This window comes from Saimiri boliviensis, chromosome 4, assembly GCF_048565385.1.
Source record: "Saimiri boliviensis isolate mSaiBol1 chromosome 4, mSaiBol1.pri, whole genome shotgun sequence".
NCBI lineage: Eukaryota > Metazoa > Chordata > Mammalia > Primates > Cebidae > Saimiri > Saimiri boliviensis.
This window is the reverse complement of record NC_133452.1, coordinates 99,088,858-99,109,554: the sequence shown is the minus strand read 5'-3', so window position 1 is coordinate 99,109,554 and position 20,697 is coordinate 99,088,858. Positions and strand designations below refer to the sequence as shown.

At 43.6% G+C, this 20,697-nt stretch overlaps 1 protein-coding gene across 2 annotated transcripts in view; it reads right to left on the bottom strand.

Annotated features, from left to right (window-relative positions):
- The window catches only part of BLTP3A (bridge-like lipid transfer protein family member 3A), a 94,879-nt gene extending 75,010 nt beyond the window's left edge, over positions 1 to 19,869 (bottom strand). Inside the window, exon 1 of one of the 2 annotated variants that reach the window (XM_010334047.3) lies at positions 19,608 to 19,869. In XM_010334047.3, coding sequence (XP_010332349.3) covers positions 19,608 to 19,651 — 44 coding nt within the window. In that variant the 5' untranslated portion in view covers positions 19,652 to 19,869. The remainder of the gene's footprint in view (positions 1 to 19,607) is intronic. The other variant, XM_003923173.4, reaches the window with a different exon arrangement.
- Positions 19,870 to 20,697: the final 828 nt, after the last annotated feature.

The window sequence follows — 20,697 nt, the reverse complement described above, 5'->3', positions numbered from 1 at the left end:
ATAAACTAGGTATTGTTGGAACATATCTCGAAATAATAAAAGCTATTTATGACCAACCCACAGCCAATATCATACTAAACAGGCAAAAACTGGAAGCATTCCATTTGAAAACTGGCACTAGACAAGGGTGCTCTCTCTCACCACTCTTCTTCAACATAGTATTGGATGTTCTGGTCAGAGCAACCAGGCAAGAAAAAGGAAAAGAAGAAGTCAATTTGTCTCTATTTGCAGATGACATCATGTATATTTAGAAGACCCCATGGTCTCAGCCCAAAATCTCCTTAAGATGATAAGCGACTTCAACAAAGTCTCAGGATACAAAATCAATGTGGAAAAATCACAAGCATTCCTATACACCGAAAACAGACAGAGAGCCAAATCATGAGCGATTCACAATTGCTGCAAAGAGAACAAAATACCTAGGAATACAACTAACAAGGGACATGAAGGACCTCTTCAAGGGGAACTATAAACCACCACTCAAGGAAACAACAGAGGACATGTACAGATGGAAAAATATTCCATGCTCATGGTTAGGAAGAATTAACATCATGAAAATGGCCATACTGCCCAAAGTAATTTATAGATTCAATGCTCTTCTCATCAAGCTACTATTGACCTTCTTCACAGAACTGGAAAAAAAAAAAACACTTTAAACTTCATATGGAACCAAAAAAGAGTCTGCATAGCCAAGACAATCCTAAGCAAAAAGAACAATCCGGAGGCAACATGCTAACTGACTTCAAACTATACTACAAGTCTACAGCAATCAAAACAGCATGGTACTGGTACTGAAACAGAGATAAAGACCAATGGAACAGATAGACACCTCGGAAGTAACTCCACACATCTATAACCATCTGATCTTTGACAAACCGAACAAAAACAAGCAATGGGAAAGAATTCCCTGTTTAATAAATGGTGATGGGAAAACTGGCTAGCTATGTGCAGAAAGCAGAAACTGGACCCCTTCCTTACACCTTATACAAAAATTAACTCCAGATGGATTAAAGATTTAAACATAAGACCTAACACCATAAAAACCCTAGAAGAAAACCTATGCAATACCATTCAGGACATAGGCATAGGAAAGGACTTCATGACTAAAACACCAAAAGCAATGGCAACAAAAGCCAGAATAGACAAATGGGATCTAATTAAACTTCAGAGCTTCTGCATAGCAAAAGAAACAATCATTAGAGTGAATCAGCAAACAACAGAATGGGAAAAAAATTTTGCAATCTACCCCTCTGACAAAGGGCTAATATCTAGAATCTGCAAAGAACTTAAATTTACAAGATAAAAACAGCCCCATCAAAAATTGGATGAAGGATATGAACAGACACTTTTCAAAAGAAGATATTTATGCAGCCAACAAACATATGAAAAAATGTTCATCATCACCTGATTTGCATAGAGAAATGCAAATCAAAACCACATTGAGATACCATCTCATGCCAGTTAAAATGGTGATCATTAAAAAATCTGGAGACAACAGATGCTGGAGAGAATGTAGAAAAATAGGAACGCTTTTACACTATTGGTGGGAGTGTAAATTAGTTCAACCATTGCGGAAAACAGTGTGAAGATTCCTCAAGGATCTAGAAATAGAAATACCATTTGACCTAGCTATCCCATTACTGGGTATATACCCAAAGGATTATAAATCATTATATTATAAAGACACATGCACACATATGTTCATTGCAGCACTGTTTACAATAGCAAAGACTTGGAACCAACCAAATGCCCATCAATGATAGACTGGATAAAGAAAATGTGGTACATATACACCATGGAATACTATGCAGTCATAAAAAAGGATGAGTTCATGTCCTTTGCAGGGACATGGATGAAGCTGGAAACTACCATTCTCAGCAAACTGACACAAGAACAGAAAACCAAACACCACATCTTCTCACTCATAAGTGGGTGTTGAACAATGAGAACACATGGACACAGAGAGGGGAGCATTACACACTGGGGCCTGTTGGGGGGTTAGGGAAGGCAGAGGAGGGATAGCAGGGGGTGGGGAAATTGGGGAGGGATAACATTAGGAGAAATACCTAATGTAGGTGATGGGGGGATGGATGCAGCAAACCACCAAGGCATGTGTATACCTATGTAACAATCCTGCACAATCTGCACATGTACCCCAGAACTTAAAGTATAATTAAAAAAAAAAAAAAGAAGTGAATACCTCCAATCTGGCCCATGAGCAGGGTCAAAGCATGTAAGGCATGTCCCTACAGACTCCTCATCTAATTGACTGTTATATATTTGACTACCACCTAGAATTATAGCTGCAATGTCTTATCTACCTAACTAGATATACCCTTCCATTCATCATTCTAGAATTACGACTTAGAGTTCCTCAGCCACTCTATCTCAGAGGTAGCAACCCTCTACCCTCTTTCAATATTTGACCATTCAGCTCCCATAGTGGTTAGGGCCCAAATTCTTTCCCTACACTGGTCCTGAAGAGACTCTACCTCATGGCTCATGTCTTGGCATGTCTCACCTGGTTAGGAACATTTCTTGTCATCCTATTTCCCTTAATTTCCTTTACTTCCATTTCTTGACAATTCCCAAACATATCAAGGACAATAATTGATAAAATCTGAATATTAGATTCCTCATGTTAAAACCTACGTATAGGCTCTAGATTAGCTAAAGTGAAAATGTACTTGCTAACGCTCAGAAAAGGAAGGCCTATTCCATTCACAAGCATTGCTGGTTATTCACTATTGGATAAGAATGGGTTATCTGCCGGGCACGGTGACTAATGCCTATAATCCCAGTCCTTTGGGAGGCCAACGCAGGTGGATCACTTGAGGTCAGGAGTTTGAGACCAACCTGGCCAATATGGTGAAACCCCATCTCCGCTAAAAATACAGAAATTAGCCAGGTGTGGTGGCAGGTGCCTATTATCCCAGCTACTTCAGAGGCTGAGGCAGGAGAATTGCTTGAACCAGGAAGAGGAGGTTGCAGTGAGCCAAGATCGCACCACTGCACTCCAGCCTGGGTGACAGAGCAAAACTCCATCTTGGGGGAAAAAAAAAAAAAAAAAAAGAATAGGTTATCCATGTTACTGCCTCAAACAGCTATTTAGAGAAGTGAAGCGTATATCTTTGAAAATTGCCCAAGGAAGAAGCTTAGGATAAGAAAAATTCATACAGTAAGGCTGTCATTAATTTCTGAGCAGAACTGACCCTAACTTTAACCAGCATGTATGCTTATTTTAAGAGCCAAAGACTGCGAAAAATGAGCTATCTTTTAACATCTGGTGGTGAAAGAAAAGCCCTGTTAGACCTCTGAGTTGTTTCCCCTAGGCAAATGACTGCATGAACATATACCTTAAGAGAGCAGCACATTCAACTGGCTAGGGTTAGTGCGTTCAAACCATACAAAAAAGAGCTGTGGAGGATACAAGTAAGAGTTTAAAACAAAAACAAAGGTCTCAAATCCTTAAGGGCAAGAACTGGGACATTTAATCTATGTCAAACATAAAGTCTAGGAAAAGGATGCTCAACTAATGCTTAATGACTTGATAAAAATACAAAGCAAATAAATGGTAACTGCCATATAGGTGGAATGAGCTATCCAACAATCAATCCATCCACATCCTTCTTTCTACACATTGCAAACCAACTCTAATATGTCTGATTAACCAGACGTGTTAAACCAGGTTTAAGATTATCATCTGTAACTATGAAAATAAATTTGTGAGGCTGAGGTAGAAGGCACGCTCTTTCCATTAAAGATAATTAGAAGGTGTGCAAATGGCTTAAAAAAGAGACAGAAAGAGAAACACATTCCAAAAGCCCAGTCTAGAAGCTTTTTTTTTTTTTTTTTTTTTTTTTTTTTTGAGACGGAGTTTCGCTCTTGTTACCCAGACTGGAGTGCAATGGCGTGATCTCGGCTCACCACAACCTCCGCCTCCTGGGTTCAGGCAATTCTGCCTCAGCCTCCTGAGTAGCTGGGATTACAGGCATGAGCCATTATGCCCAGCTAATTTTTTGTACTTTTAGTAGAGATGGGGTTTCACCATGTTGACCAGGATGGTCTCGATGTCCTGACCTCATGATCCACCCACCTCGGCCTCCCAAAGTGTTGGGATTACAGGCGTGAGCCACCGCGCCCGGCCTAGAAGCTTTTATAATAAAATTAACATCCAGGAAAAATGAAAAAGGATGCTATTGCTCTAAGAATAAAAATAATTTTCAAAATAACAGCTAGTATTTAATAATTGCTTATTTTATTCCAGGCACTGCTCTAAGCACTTTATACTTCATATATATATATATATATATATATATATATTTTTTTTTTTTTTTTTTAAGATAGGGTCTTGCTATATCACCCAGGCTGGTCTTGAACTCCTGAGTGGCCTCAAGCAATCCTCTTGCCTCAGCCTCCTAAGTAGCTGGGAATACAGGCATGCACCACCACACCCAGCTTATCTTTTTTTTTTTTTTTTTTTTTTTTTTGAGACATAGTCTCATTCTGTTGCCCAGGCTGGAGTGCAGTGGTATGATCTTGGCTCACTGCACTCTGCCTCCCAGGTTCGAGCAATTCTCCTGTCTCAGCCTCCCAAGTAGCTGAGATTATGTGCATGAGCCACTACACCCAGCTAATTTTTGTATTTTTAGTAGAGATGGGGTTTCACCATGTTGGCCAGGCTGGTCTCAAACTCCTGACCTCAAGTGATCCATCTGCCTCAGCCTCCCAAAGTGCTAGGCTTACAGGTGTCAGCCACCATGCCCAGCCATCCTGGTTATATTTATCCTTTTTTTTTTTTTTTTTTTCCAGTCAGGATCTCACTCTGTCACCCAGGCTGAAGTGTAGTGGCACAGTCATGGCTCACTGATGCCTCAACCTCTGGGGCTAAGGTCATCCTCCCACCTCAGCCTCCCAAGTAGCTGGGACTTCAGGTGTGTGCCATGAGGCCCAGCTAATTTTTTTATTTTTATTTTTTATAGAGATGGGGCCTTGCTATATTGCCCAGGCTGGTCTGGAATTCCTAAGCTCAAACCATCAGCCCGCCTTGGCTTCCTAAAGTGCTAGGATTACAGATGTGAGCCACCATGCCTGGCCTATACATTTTAAATTAATTTATTTCTCTCAATTACCTCACGATGTAAAAGATGCTATTATCGCCACTTTATATATGAGAAAACTGAGACATAGAAACGTTAAATAACTTGCCCAGGTCACAGGACTAATAATTGACAGAGCTAGGATTCAAAATCTGACAGTATGGCTCAGAACTTGCAGCCTTAACTAAACCATACAATTCTCTGACTTTTAACACAGGGGTAGAAGTTTGGAGATGTTTCAGTTGTCTCACACCCAGATCAAAGGCAGTAGCAACTGAAGGCAGCAGGGAACAGCTGAGCCCTATCTAGATGTCTTGGAAAAGGCCTCTATAATCTAGCTTTTATCTTTCCAATATAATTTCTAGCTGTGTTCCACCCTCAAACCCCACGTTTGAGTGATAAAGAGCCATATGCAGTCTCCTAAATGCACCCTGCTGCTTCTCAAGTCAGTACCATTGTTCATGTGGCTCCCTCTGCCTGGCATCACCTTTCTTCCCTGTCTGTACCACTCCCCACTACAACCCCCAGCTCTACAGATACTTCTTAATGCATTACTGGGCTTTTTGCTTACAGACTTATAGGCAGTTAGGTCTTTAAACAGAAACTTTGTCTCATTTGTCTTTGAGTTCCTACTGCTTGGCAACCATTGGCAGATGAGCAATAAAGTTTGCCTAAATAATTAATGAATAAGGCGGGGTGCAGTGGCTCATGCCTGTAATCCAGCACTTTGGGAGGCTGAGGCGGACGGATCACGAGGTTAGGAGTTCAAGATCAGCCTGGCCAACATGGTGAAATCCCGTCTCCACCAAAAATACAAAAATTAGCCTGGCGTGGTGGCACATGCCTGTAGTCCCAGCTACTCGGGAGGCTGAGGCAGGAGAATCGCTTGAACCCAGAAGGCGGAGGATGCAGTGAGCTGAGTTCGCCCCACTGCACTCCAGCCTGGGGGACAGAGCAAGACTCAATCTCAGAAGAAAAAAATAAAAATAAATAATTAATTATAAATAGTCTGAAAAACAGAGTTCTCAAAGGTAGCTCAGGGTCTGGGTCCAGCTGACAAAAAGGACAGACTCCCTGAACTCTCCGTCCCAGGCATCTGGGAAGAGCTAAGACACTACCTACAAATTGAGTGATAAAGAGCCATATGCAGTCTCCTAAATGCAAATTCCTGCAGCAAACCTTCCTTAAAGAGGCTAGGAACCTCACCTAGGCTCAAAGGACGAAGGAGGGAGAGCCAACTCTACCTGACAGGAAGACAGTGTGGGGATCCGCTGAGGCTCAGCAGAAGGATACACATACTTCAATACACTGCCAAGCTTCTAACTTCCTATCAGCCTCTGTGAAGACACTTTCTCAAATGAAATGTGTTCCTGAACTGCAGCCCCTTCTTTCATCCAAGTTTAAAGAAAGATTTTAAAAAGACACACAAAAAAAAGAAAAACAGATTTCTCTGAGAAAGAAAAATGAATGTTTGCAGCATTGCCTAGGAAAGCACCTAGACAGATGACCAGAAGCAGTCAGCTTGGATGAACTTATTCCCTCCTTATTTGGATTTTCTGCATATTAAAACTCCTCAACTTTCAAATGACTGATACACACCATGCTGCCCAGACCCATGTCCTGTCCCCACTGCCACAGAAACCATTTTGGAAAAAACAAAAACAAACTGGGAACTTTTGGAGTATCTGTAGATTCAACAGCTGTGAAATTAAGGGTAGCTTAGGAGAGCTGACCTAGTAGGACATATTCTGAATTAGATCTGGTTATTTATTTAGTGGCATTCCTGCTCCAAAATAGGTTTTCTACTTTTCCTCGACTTAGCTGAAATCTTATATCCTAAAGATTTGAGGATTCTGGTGAAAAAGTGAGGGAAACTGAGCAGGCAGACCTGAGCAGGTTGGGGGTATGGTAGCAAAGCACTGAGGGCAAAATCAGAACAACGAGGGGCATGAGATGAGAGACCTCCAGAGGTGAGAAAGAGACATACAGCAGGGAAAAAGTGTACAAGAGCAAACTTTTAGCTGTTTCAAAATTTCATACAAAAGACATTTCACGCCGGACGCGGTGGCTCAAGCCTGTAATCCCAGCACTTTGGGAGGCCGAGGTGGGTGGATCATGAGGTCAAGAGATCGAGACCATCCTGGTCAACATGGCGAAACCCCGTCTCTACTAAAAATACTAAAAATTAGCTGGGCATGGTGGCGTGTGCCTGTAATCCCAGCTACTCAGGAGGCTGAGGCAGGAGAATTGCCTGAACCCAGGAGGTGGAGGTTGCGGTGAGCCGAGATCGCGCCATTGCACTCCAGCCTGGGCAACAAAAGCGAAACTCCGTCTCAAAAAAAAAAAAAAAAAAGACATTTCACACTAAGTCAGCAGTTTTCAACCTTAACAGACTCAATTCCTTTTTTTTTTTTAACTTTACAATGCCTCTCTTAGTTACTAAAATTATTATTTTTTCTTTTTTGATACAGGGACTTGCTCTGTCGCCCAGGCTGGAGTGCAGTGGTGCGACCACAGCTCACTGCAACCTTGACCTTCTGGCTCAAGTGATCCTCCCACCTCAGGCCCCCAAGTAGCTATGACTACAGATACATGCCACCATGCCCTACCTACATCCAGCTAATTTTTGTATTTTTTGTAGAGACAGGTTTCACCATGTTGCCCATGCCGGTCTCGAACTCTTGAGCTCAAGCGATCTGCCCACCTCAGCCTCACAAAGTGCCAGGATTACAGGCGTAAGCCAGTGCGCCCAGGCTCTCAAGTGATTTTTTAAAATATATAACATAACCTACTTACTTACACATATAATTTCAAAAAAAGTAAAATACAATGTCCAAAGTATAATATAAAATTAAAATAATTATAATAAAATCATTTGTATTTCAACATGTGAGTGCTTCAGCACCACTGCACCAGAAGACAGAGTTGTCAGATGTTTGCATGCAAATGTGGAATCACCAGGATTTGGACTACTAAAAACGCAGACAGGCCAGGCACAGTGGCTCATGCCTGTAATCCTAGTACTTTGAGAGGCCAAGGCGGGCAGATCACCTGAGGTCAGGAGTTCAAGACCAGCCTGGTCAACACGGTGAAACCCCATCTCTATGAAAATATAAAAATTAGCTGGACGTGGTGGTGGGTTCCTGTAATCCAAGCTACTTGGGAGGCTGAGGCAAGAGAATCGCTTGAAGCTGTCAGGCAGAGGTTGCAGAGAGCCAAGATTGCGCCACTGCACTCCAGCCTGGGCAACAGAGCAAGACTCTGTCTCAAAAAAAAAAAAAAAAAAAAAAAAAAAAATTAGCTGGGTGTGGTGGTGGGTGCCTGTAATCCCAGCTACTCAGGAAGCTGAGGCAGGAGAATTGCTTGAACCGAGGAGGTGGAGGTTGTGGTGAGCTGAGATCACACCATTGCACTCCAGCCTAGGCAATAAGAGCAAAACTCCGTCTCAAAAACAAATAAATAAATAATAAATAAAAATGCAGATATATACAACTTTATCACATTAGTGATTCCAGTACCAAGAATAACAGCATTTTCCAAAATGGTGACAAACTCTTGGTAAAGTTCAAAATGATCTTCCCTCATGGCAGTTTCCTAAAACATTCACCATAATTTAAAACTGTGCAATATTTTGTGCTTTTATGTAAAATAGAGTTACAGTCTAAGCTCATTTAATTTAAACAGTTGATTCAGCTACATAATCATCTAAGAACATTCAAAAGTCAAAAAGGACAAGGGAAAACGCTTCTTTTTTTTTTTTTTTTTGAGACGGAGTTTCGCTCTTGTTACCCAGGCTGGAGTGCAATGGCGTGATCTCGGCTCACCGCAACCTCCACCTCCTGGGTTCAGGCAATTCTCCTGTCTCAGCTTCCTGAGTAGCTGGGATTACAGGCACGCGCCACCATGCCCAGCTAATTTTTTGTATTTTTAGTAGAGACGGGGTTTCACCATGTTGACCAGGTTGGTCTCGATCTCTCGACCTTGTGATCCACCCGCCTCGGCCTCCCAAAGTGCTGGGATTACAGGCTTGAGCCACCGCGCCCGGCATGGGAAAACGCTTCTTTTATGTGAGATTATTCCATGTGCTATAGGACATGGCCTCCCACTCACCAAACGCTAGTTATACCCCTCAATCACTATGACAACCAAAAACAGTCCTTGATGAGATACAATGATCTAAAGGACCTTACTCCAAGGAATGGGGGAAAAAATACTCTGTTTTTAATGGGGAAAATAATAATCTTTTTTCCCCTCTCCGCCTCCTTCAAATTCAGTTCCATAGTTCCAAGGGACTAAGTTCCAAGACCCAGAACTTCATAGAGTAAGTTTATGTGGCTTTTGCAGGCTAACGTAGGAAACTATTCAACAATATGGCACTATTTCTACTGGACCACACACTCCAAATTTCAAATTTAGAAATAATTGTTGGGAACACAGTAACATAGTACTTCCATTAAGTCTGACTTAAATACACTGTTATCTTGCCATCAATGTCCTCAACAATTCTTTTAAATGATGGGCTGGAATCCAAGCTACATATAACCAAGGCACTCTAAAGGCCAACCATACATGTAAAAAGAATCCTGATGTAGGCAAATAAAACAAGTCAATCCAACAAATATTTTATAACATATCTAGACCTAGCTGGGAACGGTGGCTCACGCCTGTAATCCCAGCACTTTGGGAGGCTCAGGTGGGTGGATTACTTGAGGTCAGGAGTTTGAGACCAGCCTGGCCAACATGGTGAAACCCCATCTCTACTAAAAATACAAAAAACTAGCCAGGCATGGTGGGATGCACCTGTTATCCTAGCTACTTAGGAGGCTGAGGCAGGAAAATTGCTTGAACATGGGAGGCAGAGGTGGCAGTGAACCAAGATTGCACCACCATATATAGTGCCTAATTTTTGTGACAAAGATACAAACTACATACCCTTTACCTAAATTACTAAGATGTATTATTTTATACTGTAGTTTTCTGCTTTACTATAGATACTGACGGATTCTACTGCTTATAGATACTGGGAAATGTTCTTTTCCAGTATTTATCTGTGTTCAGCACCAGTACTTAAATATCTGTGTTTAGCACCTGTAGCAAATACTTGCCCTCACCACATAGAGTTAAAAGGCCCCGTAAAGATACTGGATGAACTGGATTTCCTTGTCCTCCCCTCTCCCCAACCCCCACTACTCCCCAAGTCTAAGGTTCTCTGTGTTCTGAATTCCAACCATGCATTCTCACTACATGTATCTTCTCCCACTTCATCCACTCAACGCATCCTCAAACTCTCCGGTTTCAAAGCAGCCAAGACACACAAAAAATCCCTGCTGTTGCGGAGGCCACACTACAGTGGGTATAGAGAACTGAGTTTTCTTTTCAGTGATTAATGCCCTACTCAGATTATTCAACCAGCTTCCGTATTAGGTAAGGGTACCTAAATGACCTCTAATATTTTTTTCACTCTAGCAAAGTATATGTTATCTTCTTAGACTCCATCTCTAAAGGCCCAACCCAGTACATACATTTCAGCTATTTCAGTTATGCTGAGGTCAAAGTTTCCTCCTTGAGGTCTGCCTTGCTATGAGAAAAAAAAAAAAGATGAATAGTGACAAATTTGGTTTCTTCTCTCCTCAAGCACCAATGCAAAAGCGCTAATCTCAAACCTCTCTGTACTGAAATACTAAGAAATGTAATCTCCAAATTTCCAAATATCTAAATGTCTAAAGAATTAGACATCTGGAAAAGTCTGGCACAACCTTGAAGATGATGAAAAAATAAAAGTATTATCTCCAAAAACTAGCAGTCATCTCTCTCGAGCTACTCTCATAAGTAAAGGTAAATAGCAATGGTCACTGTTTATGGAACACTTTTTCAGGACCAAGGACATTTATACATTATTTCTAATTCTCAAAGCAGGTAACTTTCATTACTATGAACTATATATTATACTGTGGTATGTCAAATACATACTATAGTACTGCTTTGACATTTTTATTATTTTTAATTAAATTTTTTTTTTTTTTTGAGACAGGGTCTCACTCTGTCACCAGGCTGGAGTACAGTGGCATGATCTTGGCTCACTGCAGCCTTGGCCTCCCAGGCTCAAGTGATCTTCCTGCCTCAGCCTCCCAAGTAGCTGGGACTACAGGTACGAACCACCATGCCTGGCTATTTAAATTTACATTTCTTTAATAAAGATAAAATGCTATTTCAATGGGGTACTAAGATTATAGAGCAGTATAAAACTATTTCATTAATATCTAGGGTAACCTAGGCTGGGCATGGTGGCTCACGCCTATAATTCCAACACTTTTGGAGGCTGAGGTGGGCAGATCACTTGAGGTCAGGAGTTTGAGACCATCCTGGCCAACATGCTGAAACCCTGTCTCTACTGAAAATACAAAAATTAACCCAGCCTGGTGGTGGGCGCCTATAGTCTCAGCTATTTGAGAGGTTGAGGCAGGAGGCTGATAGGAGCCCACGAGGTGGGGGTTACTGTGAGGCAAGATCACAGCACTGCATTCCAACCTGGGCGGCAGAGCAAGACCCTGTCTCCAAACAAACAAACAAAATCCAGGGTAGCCTAAAGATCAAATATTTAACAAAAACCCAAATGTCTACAGAACAACCCCTCCTTTCTCTTAATGTACATGATTGTCATTTTGACAGAGGATTGAGCATTATATCCATTCTAAGTAAGAAATGATATATGTCCATGCCCAGAGCTGTTTATAAAAGAAAAAAAAAAAGTTATAGGTTAATGGCCAGAAATAACCCTAATTAGTTTCATTTTACCTTTGTAACTTGAACATTACTCCAAAAAAGATCTTATGTTTTCAAGGTTCTGACATTTGCTTGTGACTAAAATTTTAAATACTTCAGAATCTAAAAACCAAACTGACAGCAAAAATAAAATACCTGATTCATCACAGACAAAGCAAAAAAAAAAAAAAAAGAAAAGAAAAAGAAAATTAAAAATATATTCACCAGAATGAATGGCTACAATGAAAAATGCAAAGTACTGGCAAGGATATAAAATAATTAGATCCCTCACACACTTCTGGTGGAAACGTAAATTGATATAGCCACTTTAGAAAAGGTTTAGTGTATCTATTAAAGCTGAAATATACACATTCTATGATCTAGAAATTCTACCCTGTGTATATTCCCAACAGAAATGTATACATTTGTTTAAAGGACATGTACTAGAATGTTTCTAGTAGCACTGTTCTTAACGGCCCTAAACTGGTAAACTATCCACAAGTCCATCAACCATAAAATGTACAAGTGAATTAAGGTAGTATCACATAATGGAATGCTATACAGCAATGAAAAATAGAGTCTACAACTTGATGCAAAATATGGATTTATCTCACAAATGTTGCAATAAAGAAGCCAGACATAAACGTATAAATATAATTTCATTTACATAAAATAAAGAATTGACAAAACTACTAATCTATGCTGTTAGAAATCTGGACATTGGTTACCCTCTGGTGGAGGTAATGACTAGAAGGAGATACACGGCAGGGTGAGAGGCTTCTGAGATGCTGGTAATATTGTTTCTTCAGGTGGGTGCTGGTGACATGAGTAGGTTCAGTTTGAAACACTGAACAGATGAGAGGCATTATAGCATCAGAGTGGTTGAAGAGCGCACAGCTCTGGAATCGGAATGCCTGCATTTGAATCTCTATCCTTTACTAGTTACAACTTTGGGGTAAGTTATTTAACTTTTCTATGCCTCATTTCTTCATCTATAAAATATGCCTCATATGTACCTCATAGGGCTATTATGAGAACTAAATTGTCATAAGATTTGTTAAGTGCTTATTAGCACAGTGGGTCATTACTAAATATTTGCTAAGTAAATATAAGTGCTTTATTCTGGAGCAACATAAGAAAATTAGAAAGGGAAACAGAAACATAGGATTTGACTATTACCAGAAAACGCACGAAAATTTTTTTTTTTTTTTTTTTTGAGACAGAGTCTTGCTCTGTCGCCAGGCTGGAGTGCAGTGGCGCTATCTCCACTCACTGCAACCTCCGCCTCTCAGGTTCAAGTGATTCTCCAGCCTCAGCCTCCCGAGGAGCTGGGACTAGAGGCGTACACCACAACACTCCGTTAATTTTTGTATTTTTAGTAGAGACAGGGTTTCACCATATTGGCCAGGATGGGCTCAGTCTCGATCTCTTGACCTTGTGATTCACCTGCCTCAACCTCCCAAAGTGCTGGGATTACAGGTGTGAGCCACCTCGCCCGACCTGCAATAATTATTTTGGAAAAGAACGTGATAATAACTAAAGTCGAATGTAAAAAGACCTGGAGGTTGTGACTAGTCTGACAAGCTTCCACCTAAATGGACTTTGGAAAAGTATCAGCCTCTCTGAGTCTGAAACTCCTGTCAACCAGAGGCCAGTCCTAATAATCTCTAAGATCTTTCCAGCTCCTCAGTTCTCATCAAGAAAATGAGTGGAGGCAGTCATCATGAACTAAGAGGACTGAATTTGTAGTCAGCCTCTCTTATTCTCCAAAAGAAATGCTGAAATCTTCTATGCCTTTGAATTTCATCTAACACGTTTTTTTGTTTGTTTGTTTGTTTGTTTTTGAGACGGAGTTTCGCTCTTGTTACCCAGGCTGGAGTGCAATGGCGCGATCTCGGCTCACCGCAACCTCTGCCTCCTGGGCTCAGGCAATTCTCCTGCCTCAGCCTCCTGAGTAGCTGGGATTACAGGCACGCGCCACCATGCCCAGCTAATTTTTTGTATTTTTAGTAGAGACAGGGTTTCACCATGTTGACCAGGATGGTCTCGATCTCTCGACCTCGTGATCCACCCGCCTCGGCCTCCCAAAGTGCTGGGATTACAGGCTTGAGCCACCGCGCCCGGCCTCATCTAACATGTTTTTAATGTCTATCAGCCATGTCTCTGAGGTTCACATTTCCTGCAGTCATTTAAAATAAATAATTAAGGCTCCTGATGAGTTTTTGTTGCTGTTGTTGTTGTTGTTGTTGTTGTTGTTTTTGAGACGGAGTTTCACTCTTGTTACCCAGGTTGGAGTGCAATGGCGCGATCTCGGCTCACCGCAACCTTTGCCCCCTGGGTTCAGGCAAATTCTCCTGCCTCAGCCTCCTGAGTAGCTGGGATTACAGGCACGCGCCACCATGCCCAGCTAATTTTTTGTATTTTTAGTAGAGACAGGGTTTCACCATGTTGACCAGGTGGTCTCGATCTATTGACCTCGTGATCCACCCACCTTGGCCTCCCAAAGTGCTGGGATTACAGGTGTAAGCCAGCCTGGCCTCCTGATGAGTTTTTAAAAGAGCCAGCTGGGTTTCTGTCATCCATGCCATCACAGTGTCCAGAACTTCTTTGGTCACGTTATATAGCAACTCTTTATTAAACACCACTTATATGTCAGGCACTATAATAAAAACTATCACCAATGCTCAAAAAAAAAATCTGCTAGGTATATATTATTCTTCCTCCTTATCTTTTAGGTAAAAAAAAGTGTCAGGGCCAGGCACGGTGGCTCATACCTGCAATCCCAGCACTTTGGGAGGCTGAGACAGGCTGATCACGAGGTCAAGAGATTGAGACCATCCTGGCCAACATGGTGAAACCACATATCTACTAAAAATACAAAAATTAGCTGGGCATGGTGTCACGCTGTAGTGCCCGTAGTCCCAGCTACCTGGGAGGCTGAGGCAGAAAAATACTTGAACCCAGGAGGCAGAGGTTGCAGTGAGCTGAGATCATGCCACTGCACTATAGCCTGGCTATAGAGAAAGACTCCATCTCCCCAGTAGCTGGGACTACAGGCGCACACCACCACGCCCAGTTAATTGTTGTATTTTTAGTAGAGACAGGGTTTCACCGTTGGCCAGGATGGTCTCAGTCTCGATCTGTAAAAAAAAAAAAAAAAAAAAAAGGAGGCCAGGCGCGGTGGCTCAAGCCTGTAATCCCAGCACTTTGGGAGGCCGAGGCGGGTGGATCACAAGGTCAACAGATCGAGACCATCCTGGTCAACATGGTGAAACCCCGTCTCTACTAAAAATACAAAAAAATTAGCTGGGCATGGTGGTGCGTGCCTGTAATCCCAGCTACTCAGGAGGCTGAGGCAGGAGAATTGCCTGAACCCAGGAGGCGGAGGTTGCGGTGAGCCGAGATCGCGCCATTGCACTCCAGCCTGGGTAACAAGAGCGAAACTCCGTCTCAAAAAAAAAAAGAAAGAAAGAAAGAAAACCAAGGCTCAGAAAGGCTGTCCTGCTGATTAGTGGCAGGGCTGGAAGGTGAATCCGGCATGTTTGGCTCCAGAGCCCATGTTCCTTTTGTTAAAGATAGATGCTTGACTTTCTTTACAATCGATCATATTTCTTCTTACTTGTATAATAAAAGTTTATTAGCTTAGGTCATCTAAAACATGAAAAACCTAATTTAGTGAAAAATCAATTTTGAATTTTTTTTCTGTAGTAATGGTATAAGCAATTGAATATTTCTTAAATGATTACTTTGTGTTTCTTGGAAGAAAAGGTTTCTTCCAAGGCCTATTAAAATGAATACTGGGCATTAAAGCTATTTGCATTGAGCAGCAGTTATGCAAACCATGAGTTAAAGCCTTTAAAAGACATCGATATTCTTCCCTGCTGCATCCCCAGTGCCCTGATTAGTGCCTAGCCTAGGGTAGGCATTTAAGAAAACATACTGAATATCATTCTCCTCAAATCTTGTTTACCAAAATACTCTACCCCTAACGAGGGTGCATTCCAACAAGATATTTTATTATCTGAAAAACTTCATGCCCCAAATCAGACATAATATGAGTCACTGGTATATCCTCTCTACTGTGGGTCATTCTTCTCTAGGTCAAATGGCACTATTAACATCAGCAACAAGTAATTATCAAACACTTCAGTATTTATTTAATACAGTATATCTTTATTCAACTTGGTATGCCTTCCCTTCTCTCTCTTTCCTCATCAGGTTTGAGAAGCCTCAGTCAAGTTCCTCCCCAGGCAGACCAGCCTGTATGTAGCAGAGACTACACAGAGACACAAATGTCCCACGTGATTAGGCAGCTTTTCCAAGCTAAACAAACACAAAAGCTCCAGAAGTTTGGCCTTTCCCCCAACAAGACTCATAACCTACCACCTCTTCCTGGAGCCCTGAAATTGCAACTGTAACGTAACCTCTTCCTCAGTCCCCTGCCCAACACTGAGAAAATCAGAAACTCCCCCCAATGTCTATGATACTTATTCCTACTTTATCTATTAATAAAAAAGGCACTGTGTTCACCAAGGAATGTGTAAGCATATACTGCTAAAATATTCTTTAAAAACTGTATGTTCGGCCGGGCGCGGTGGCTCAAGCCTGTAATCCCAGCACTTTGGGAGGCCAAGGCAGGTGGATCATGAGGTCGAGAGATCGAGACCAGCCTGGTCAACAGTCAACATGGTGAAACCCCGTCTCTACTATAAATACAAAAAACTAGCTGGGCGTGGTGGCGCGTGCCTGTAATCCCAGCTACTCAGGAGGCTGAGGCAGGAGAATTGCCTGAACCCAGGAGGCAGAGGTTGCGGTGAGCCGAGATCGCGCCATTGCACTCCAGCCTGGGTAACAAGAGCGAAACTCCGTCACCAAAAAAAAAAAAAAAAAAAAAAACTGTATGTTCAGGCTGGGTGCAGTGGCTCACATCTCTAATCCCGGCATTTTAAGAGGCCAACACAGGATTGCTTGAGGCCAGGAGTTCAAGACCAGCATGGGCAACATAGCAAGACTCTGTCTCTACAAAAAATTTTAAAAATTAGCTGGAGGCGTGGTGGTGCATGCCTGGAGTCTCAGCTACTTAGAAGGCTGAGGTAGGAGAATCACTTGAGCCTGGAAGGTCAAGACCACAGTGAGCCGTAATCACGTCATTGCACTCCAGCCTAGGTGACAAAGCAAGACTTCGTCTCTTAAAAAAACAAAAACAAAAAGTCTATGTTCATAAGGGTGCACAGAATATCTGTGTACTACAGGGAAGTATACCAGAATGAGGTTCTGTTCCATTACCTTACCTTCCTATGTAACTTGGCCAAGTCACTTATCTTATTCTCTAGGCTTTAGTTTCCTCAGCCTTAAAATGAGATGTGGAACTAGATCAGGGATTATTCACCTAGTTCCAGGATGCCTTGAGGAATTCAGGCATGTGCTTCAGGGTTCATAACTCCTCCTTCCTCTCAAACTTATATAAAAATTACCTGCTTGCATACATGAATTTTTCCGGAGATAAAATCTATAGCTTATATCAAATTGTGTCATAACTGTGATCCAAAAAATAACCATAGCTCATGTTTTATTGAGCATGTACTTCATGTTAGGCACTGTGTGAAGTCCTTACATATATTAATTCATGTAATACAATAATATTTTTTAAATTTTTGTGTCTAACATATACAGTAGTGTATATATTTATGGGGTACATAAGATATTTTGATACAGGCATGCAATGAGAAATAAGCACATCATGGAGAATGGAGTATCCATCCCCTCAAGCATTTATCCTCTGAGTTACAAACAATCCAATTACTCACTTTAAATTATCTTAAAATATGCTTTTTGTTTTGTTTTGTTTTTTGAGACACAGTCTTGCTCTGTCACCTAGGCTGGAGTGTGGTGGTGCAATCTTGGCTCACTGCAACCTCTGCCTCCTGGGCTCAAGCAATTCTCCTGCCTCAGCCTCTCAAGTAGCTGGGATTACAGATGTGCACCACCACACCAGGCTAATTTTTGTATTTTAGTAGAGATGAGGTTTTACCATGTTGACCAGGCTGGACAAGTAGTAGGTCTTATTCAATTTATTTTTTTTTTTGGTACCCTCAAAGTAGATACTGTTATTACCCCCATTTTAGAGAAAGTAAATCAGAAAGAACCCAGGCTCTTAAACAACAATGCTGAGAGATGAGATCATCTCAAAGTCCTAAAATTCTATGTCCTTTCAAATTATACAATTCTCCTCTGGTTAAATTCTCTGTTCTGTTCTGCAATCTTTGGTCATGCCCCAAATACTATTATATCTTTACACAAAAGAATACCTAGATTACTCCTATCTGAAAAAAATCTCATGGAACACCTAGATTACTACTACCTGAAAAAGAATATATTAGGTTAATTTGAGAAAAGGGTCCAAAGGCACTTTCCAGCACCAGTCTCCAATGTGCTTTTTCTTTAACTATGTGGTGATTAACCAGAAGATGGATCTGAGTCTAATTACTAATTAAAGTCTAAGATCAAAGTAACAGTAAATATAACCAGAGTGTCAGCCAGGAAAAGGGGATGCAGTGGCAGGAATAGCGTCTCACACACCATTTACCAAAGCAATGAGAAGATCCAGAAAAATACATCAGTGCAAGCCTGGGTGTCCCATGTTGACTGACACCTCCCCTCACCCCTAGCTCCTGAAAACCACTGACCACTGTGCAGACAAGCCCTGGATCACTCTCCACTTGAGATTCAAAGGCTGGTGAAGGTATTAACCATCACCAACTCCAGCACAGAATAAGGAGTGAAAACTCAGTGAAACCTAGCTCCAATTTTTGTGGCCACTGTTTCTGACAACCCGCGACTGGAACACGCGGTTCACTCAGCTACACCTGAAAACTGTTTTGCCAGCCGACCTCCTATGCTAAATTATCCAGCGACATAACAGTGCTTAATAAAAGGCTGCAGAGCAGAAGCGGACGTTGTCGGTTCTTTTCACAGGCTGTCAAAAAAACCTCCACATCTTAAAGGGAAGGTTGCGGAAACTTTATCCCCAAGTCTCGTGACCTTTCTCCAATGAGGCTGTGTCACGAGAAGAAAGGCAAAGGAGGGAGAAAGCAGCCCTGGGAGCTGGCCTTTTCCAAGGGTGATGCAACAGGGTCAGACAGAAGAGGAGGAGGAGGAGGTGGGAGCTCCTGCGAAAGAGAAAACCAGTATCGGCGTTGAAAATCTAAGGGGGGTGGCTTAGCAGGGCCGGGGGCAGGGTTATTTAGAACGAGAGGGGCACAAGGTCTGGGAGAGAAGGGCGGTGAGAGGCCCGGAGGAAGGGGCACGGACCCAAAGGCCAGAGGAGGCAGAGGGAGCCCAGAGGGTTCGGGCAGGCAAGGGTGGGCTTCGTGGGGGCCTCGGAAAGACGGTCAGGGGAGCGCGAGGCGACCTGCTCGGAGGTGTGGGAGGTGCGGACAGCGGGCCAGGAGCGCCCTTGAGGGGAGAGGAAAAGTCCAGGGGGCTGTTAGGGTCGGGGAGAGACTCGCGGCACCGGCGCCAGGACAGGAGGGCCCAGGGCGGGGGAAGCACAGAGCGGCGACAACGGTCGGCGACGGCGGGCGCGTGGGGAGGCTGTCCGGGCTCGAGTTGAGGCAGGGGCTGACACGGAGTCCCGGCTCGGGGCTGGAGAGAGGGAGGCCGGGCCCGGAGCGCGGCGTCAGGAAGGAGGTCGGAGAGGGTTAGGAAGGGCCCGGGACCGCCGGGGGCCGGCGCTGGCGCTCTCACCGGGACAGGTGTTTCAGGATCTGCTTCTTAATGATCCCGGCCATGCCGGAGCCGCGGCCCGCGTGGAAGGCGGTGGGCGGGCAGCCGTGGCCTCTTCAGTTGTGGAGAAGAGGCGGCCCCCTCACCTCGCCGCGGCGTGACCACCGGACGCCGCCGCTGCCGCAGCCGCCATGGCGCTCTCTCTCCCCCGCTCGGGCGCCTGGCGCTCCGCCACGATCCCACCCACCCGCGCGGCGCGGCGGCCGCCGGCCCAGAGCGACGCGAAGATCGCGCGCCACCCGCCGGCCCAGCGCGCGGCGGCCAGAGGCGCGCGCTGCAAGGGGCGGGGGCGCGCCTAGCGCCGGGGCGGGCGGGCTCAAACGTCCTCCCTCCGCGCTCTCATCTCCCCCTCTGATCTGAAAGGCTTCTTTCGCCTCTGAGGGGTGTGCGGTTCCTCTCGCTTTCGGCAGCCGCCTAGAAGCCAAGGGGAAAGGGGAGGTAGCTGTAATTTTTGCAGAAATTCATTCGATCGTTGCGCCGCTCCCGGATGCCAGCGGCAGCCTCTCATTTATTTCCCTCACGCATTCACTCAGTATTTCTTGAGCACCAGCTGTACTCCAGGAATCAGGCTGGGGACTGAAAAGTAGTCTCAAGGACCTCACAGACCCGGAGATGGGAGACGCAGACCAACCGCTGCGGGCAGCTGCCAAGGGCTCTGTGCTGCAGAGCTAGGAAGGGGACGCCCGTCACTCATGCTCTTGGTGCCGCCCTTAGCCTCGGCTCCTGAACCCATAGGCAGATAGTCACTCAAGACCTGAGCGGCGCACTGCAGAAGCACCCCCTCCCAAATGTGGGGTCGGAAGAAAATGAGACGGTCAACTGTTAAATGACCCAGGATTTCAGAGATCAGCTTCTTCACTGCGCAGATACAGAAACGGAAGCCCAGGGAAGTAAGAGCTTTCCCAAGGTCACCTACTTAAGGCCACCCAGGACTAGAATCCAAGTGTTCTGACTCCCAGTCAAGTGTTATTTCCACTCTATTTCACCGATACGCTTAAAAGTGTAACCCACATGCCGGCGACACCCGTAGACCCAATGGCAAAGATGGAAA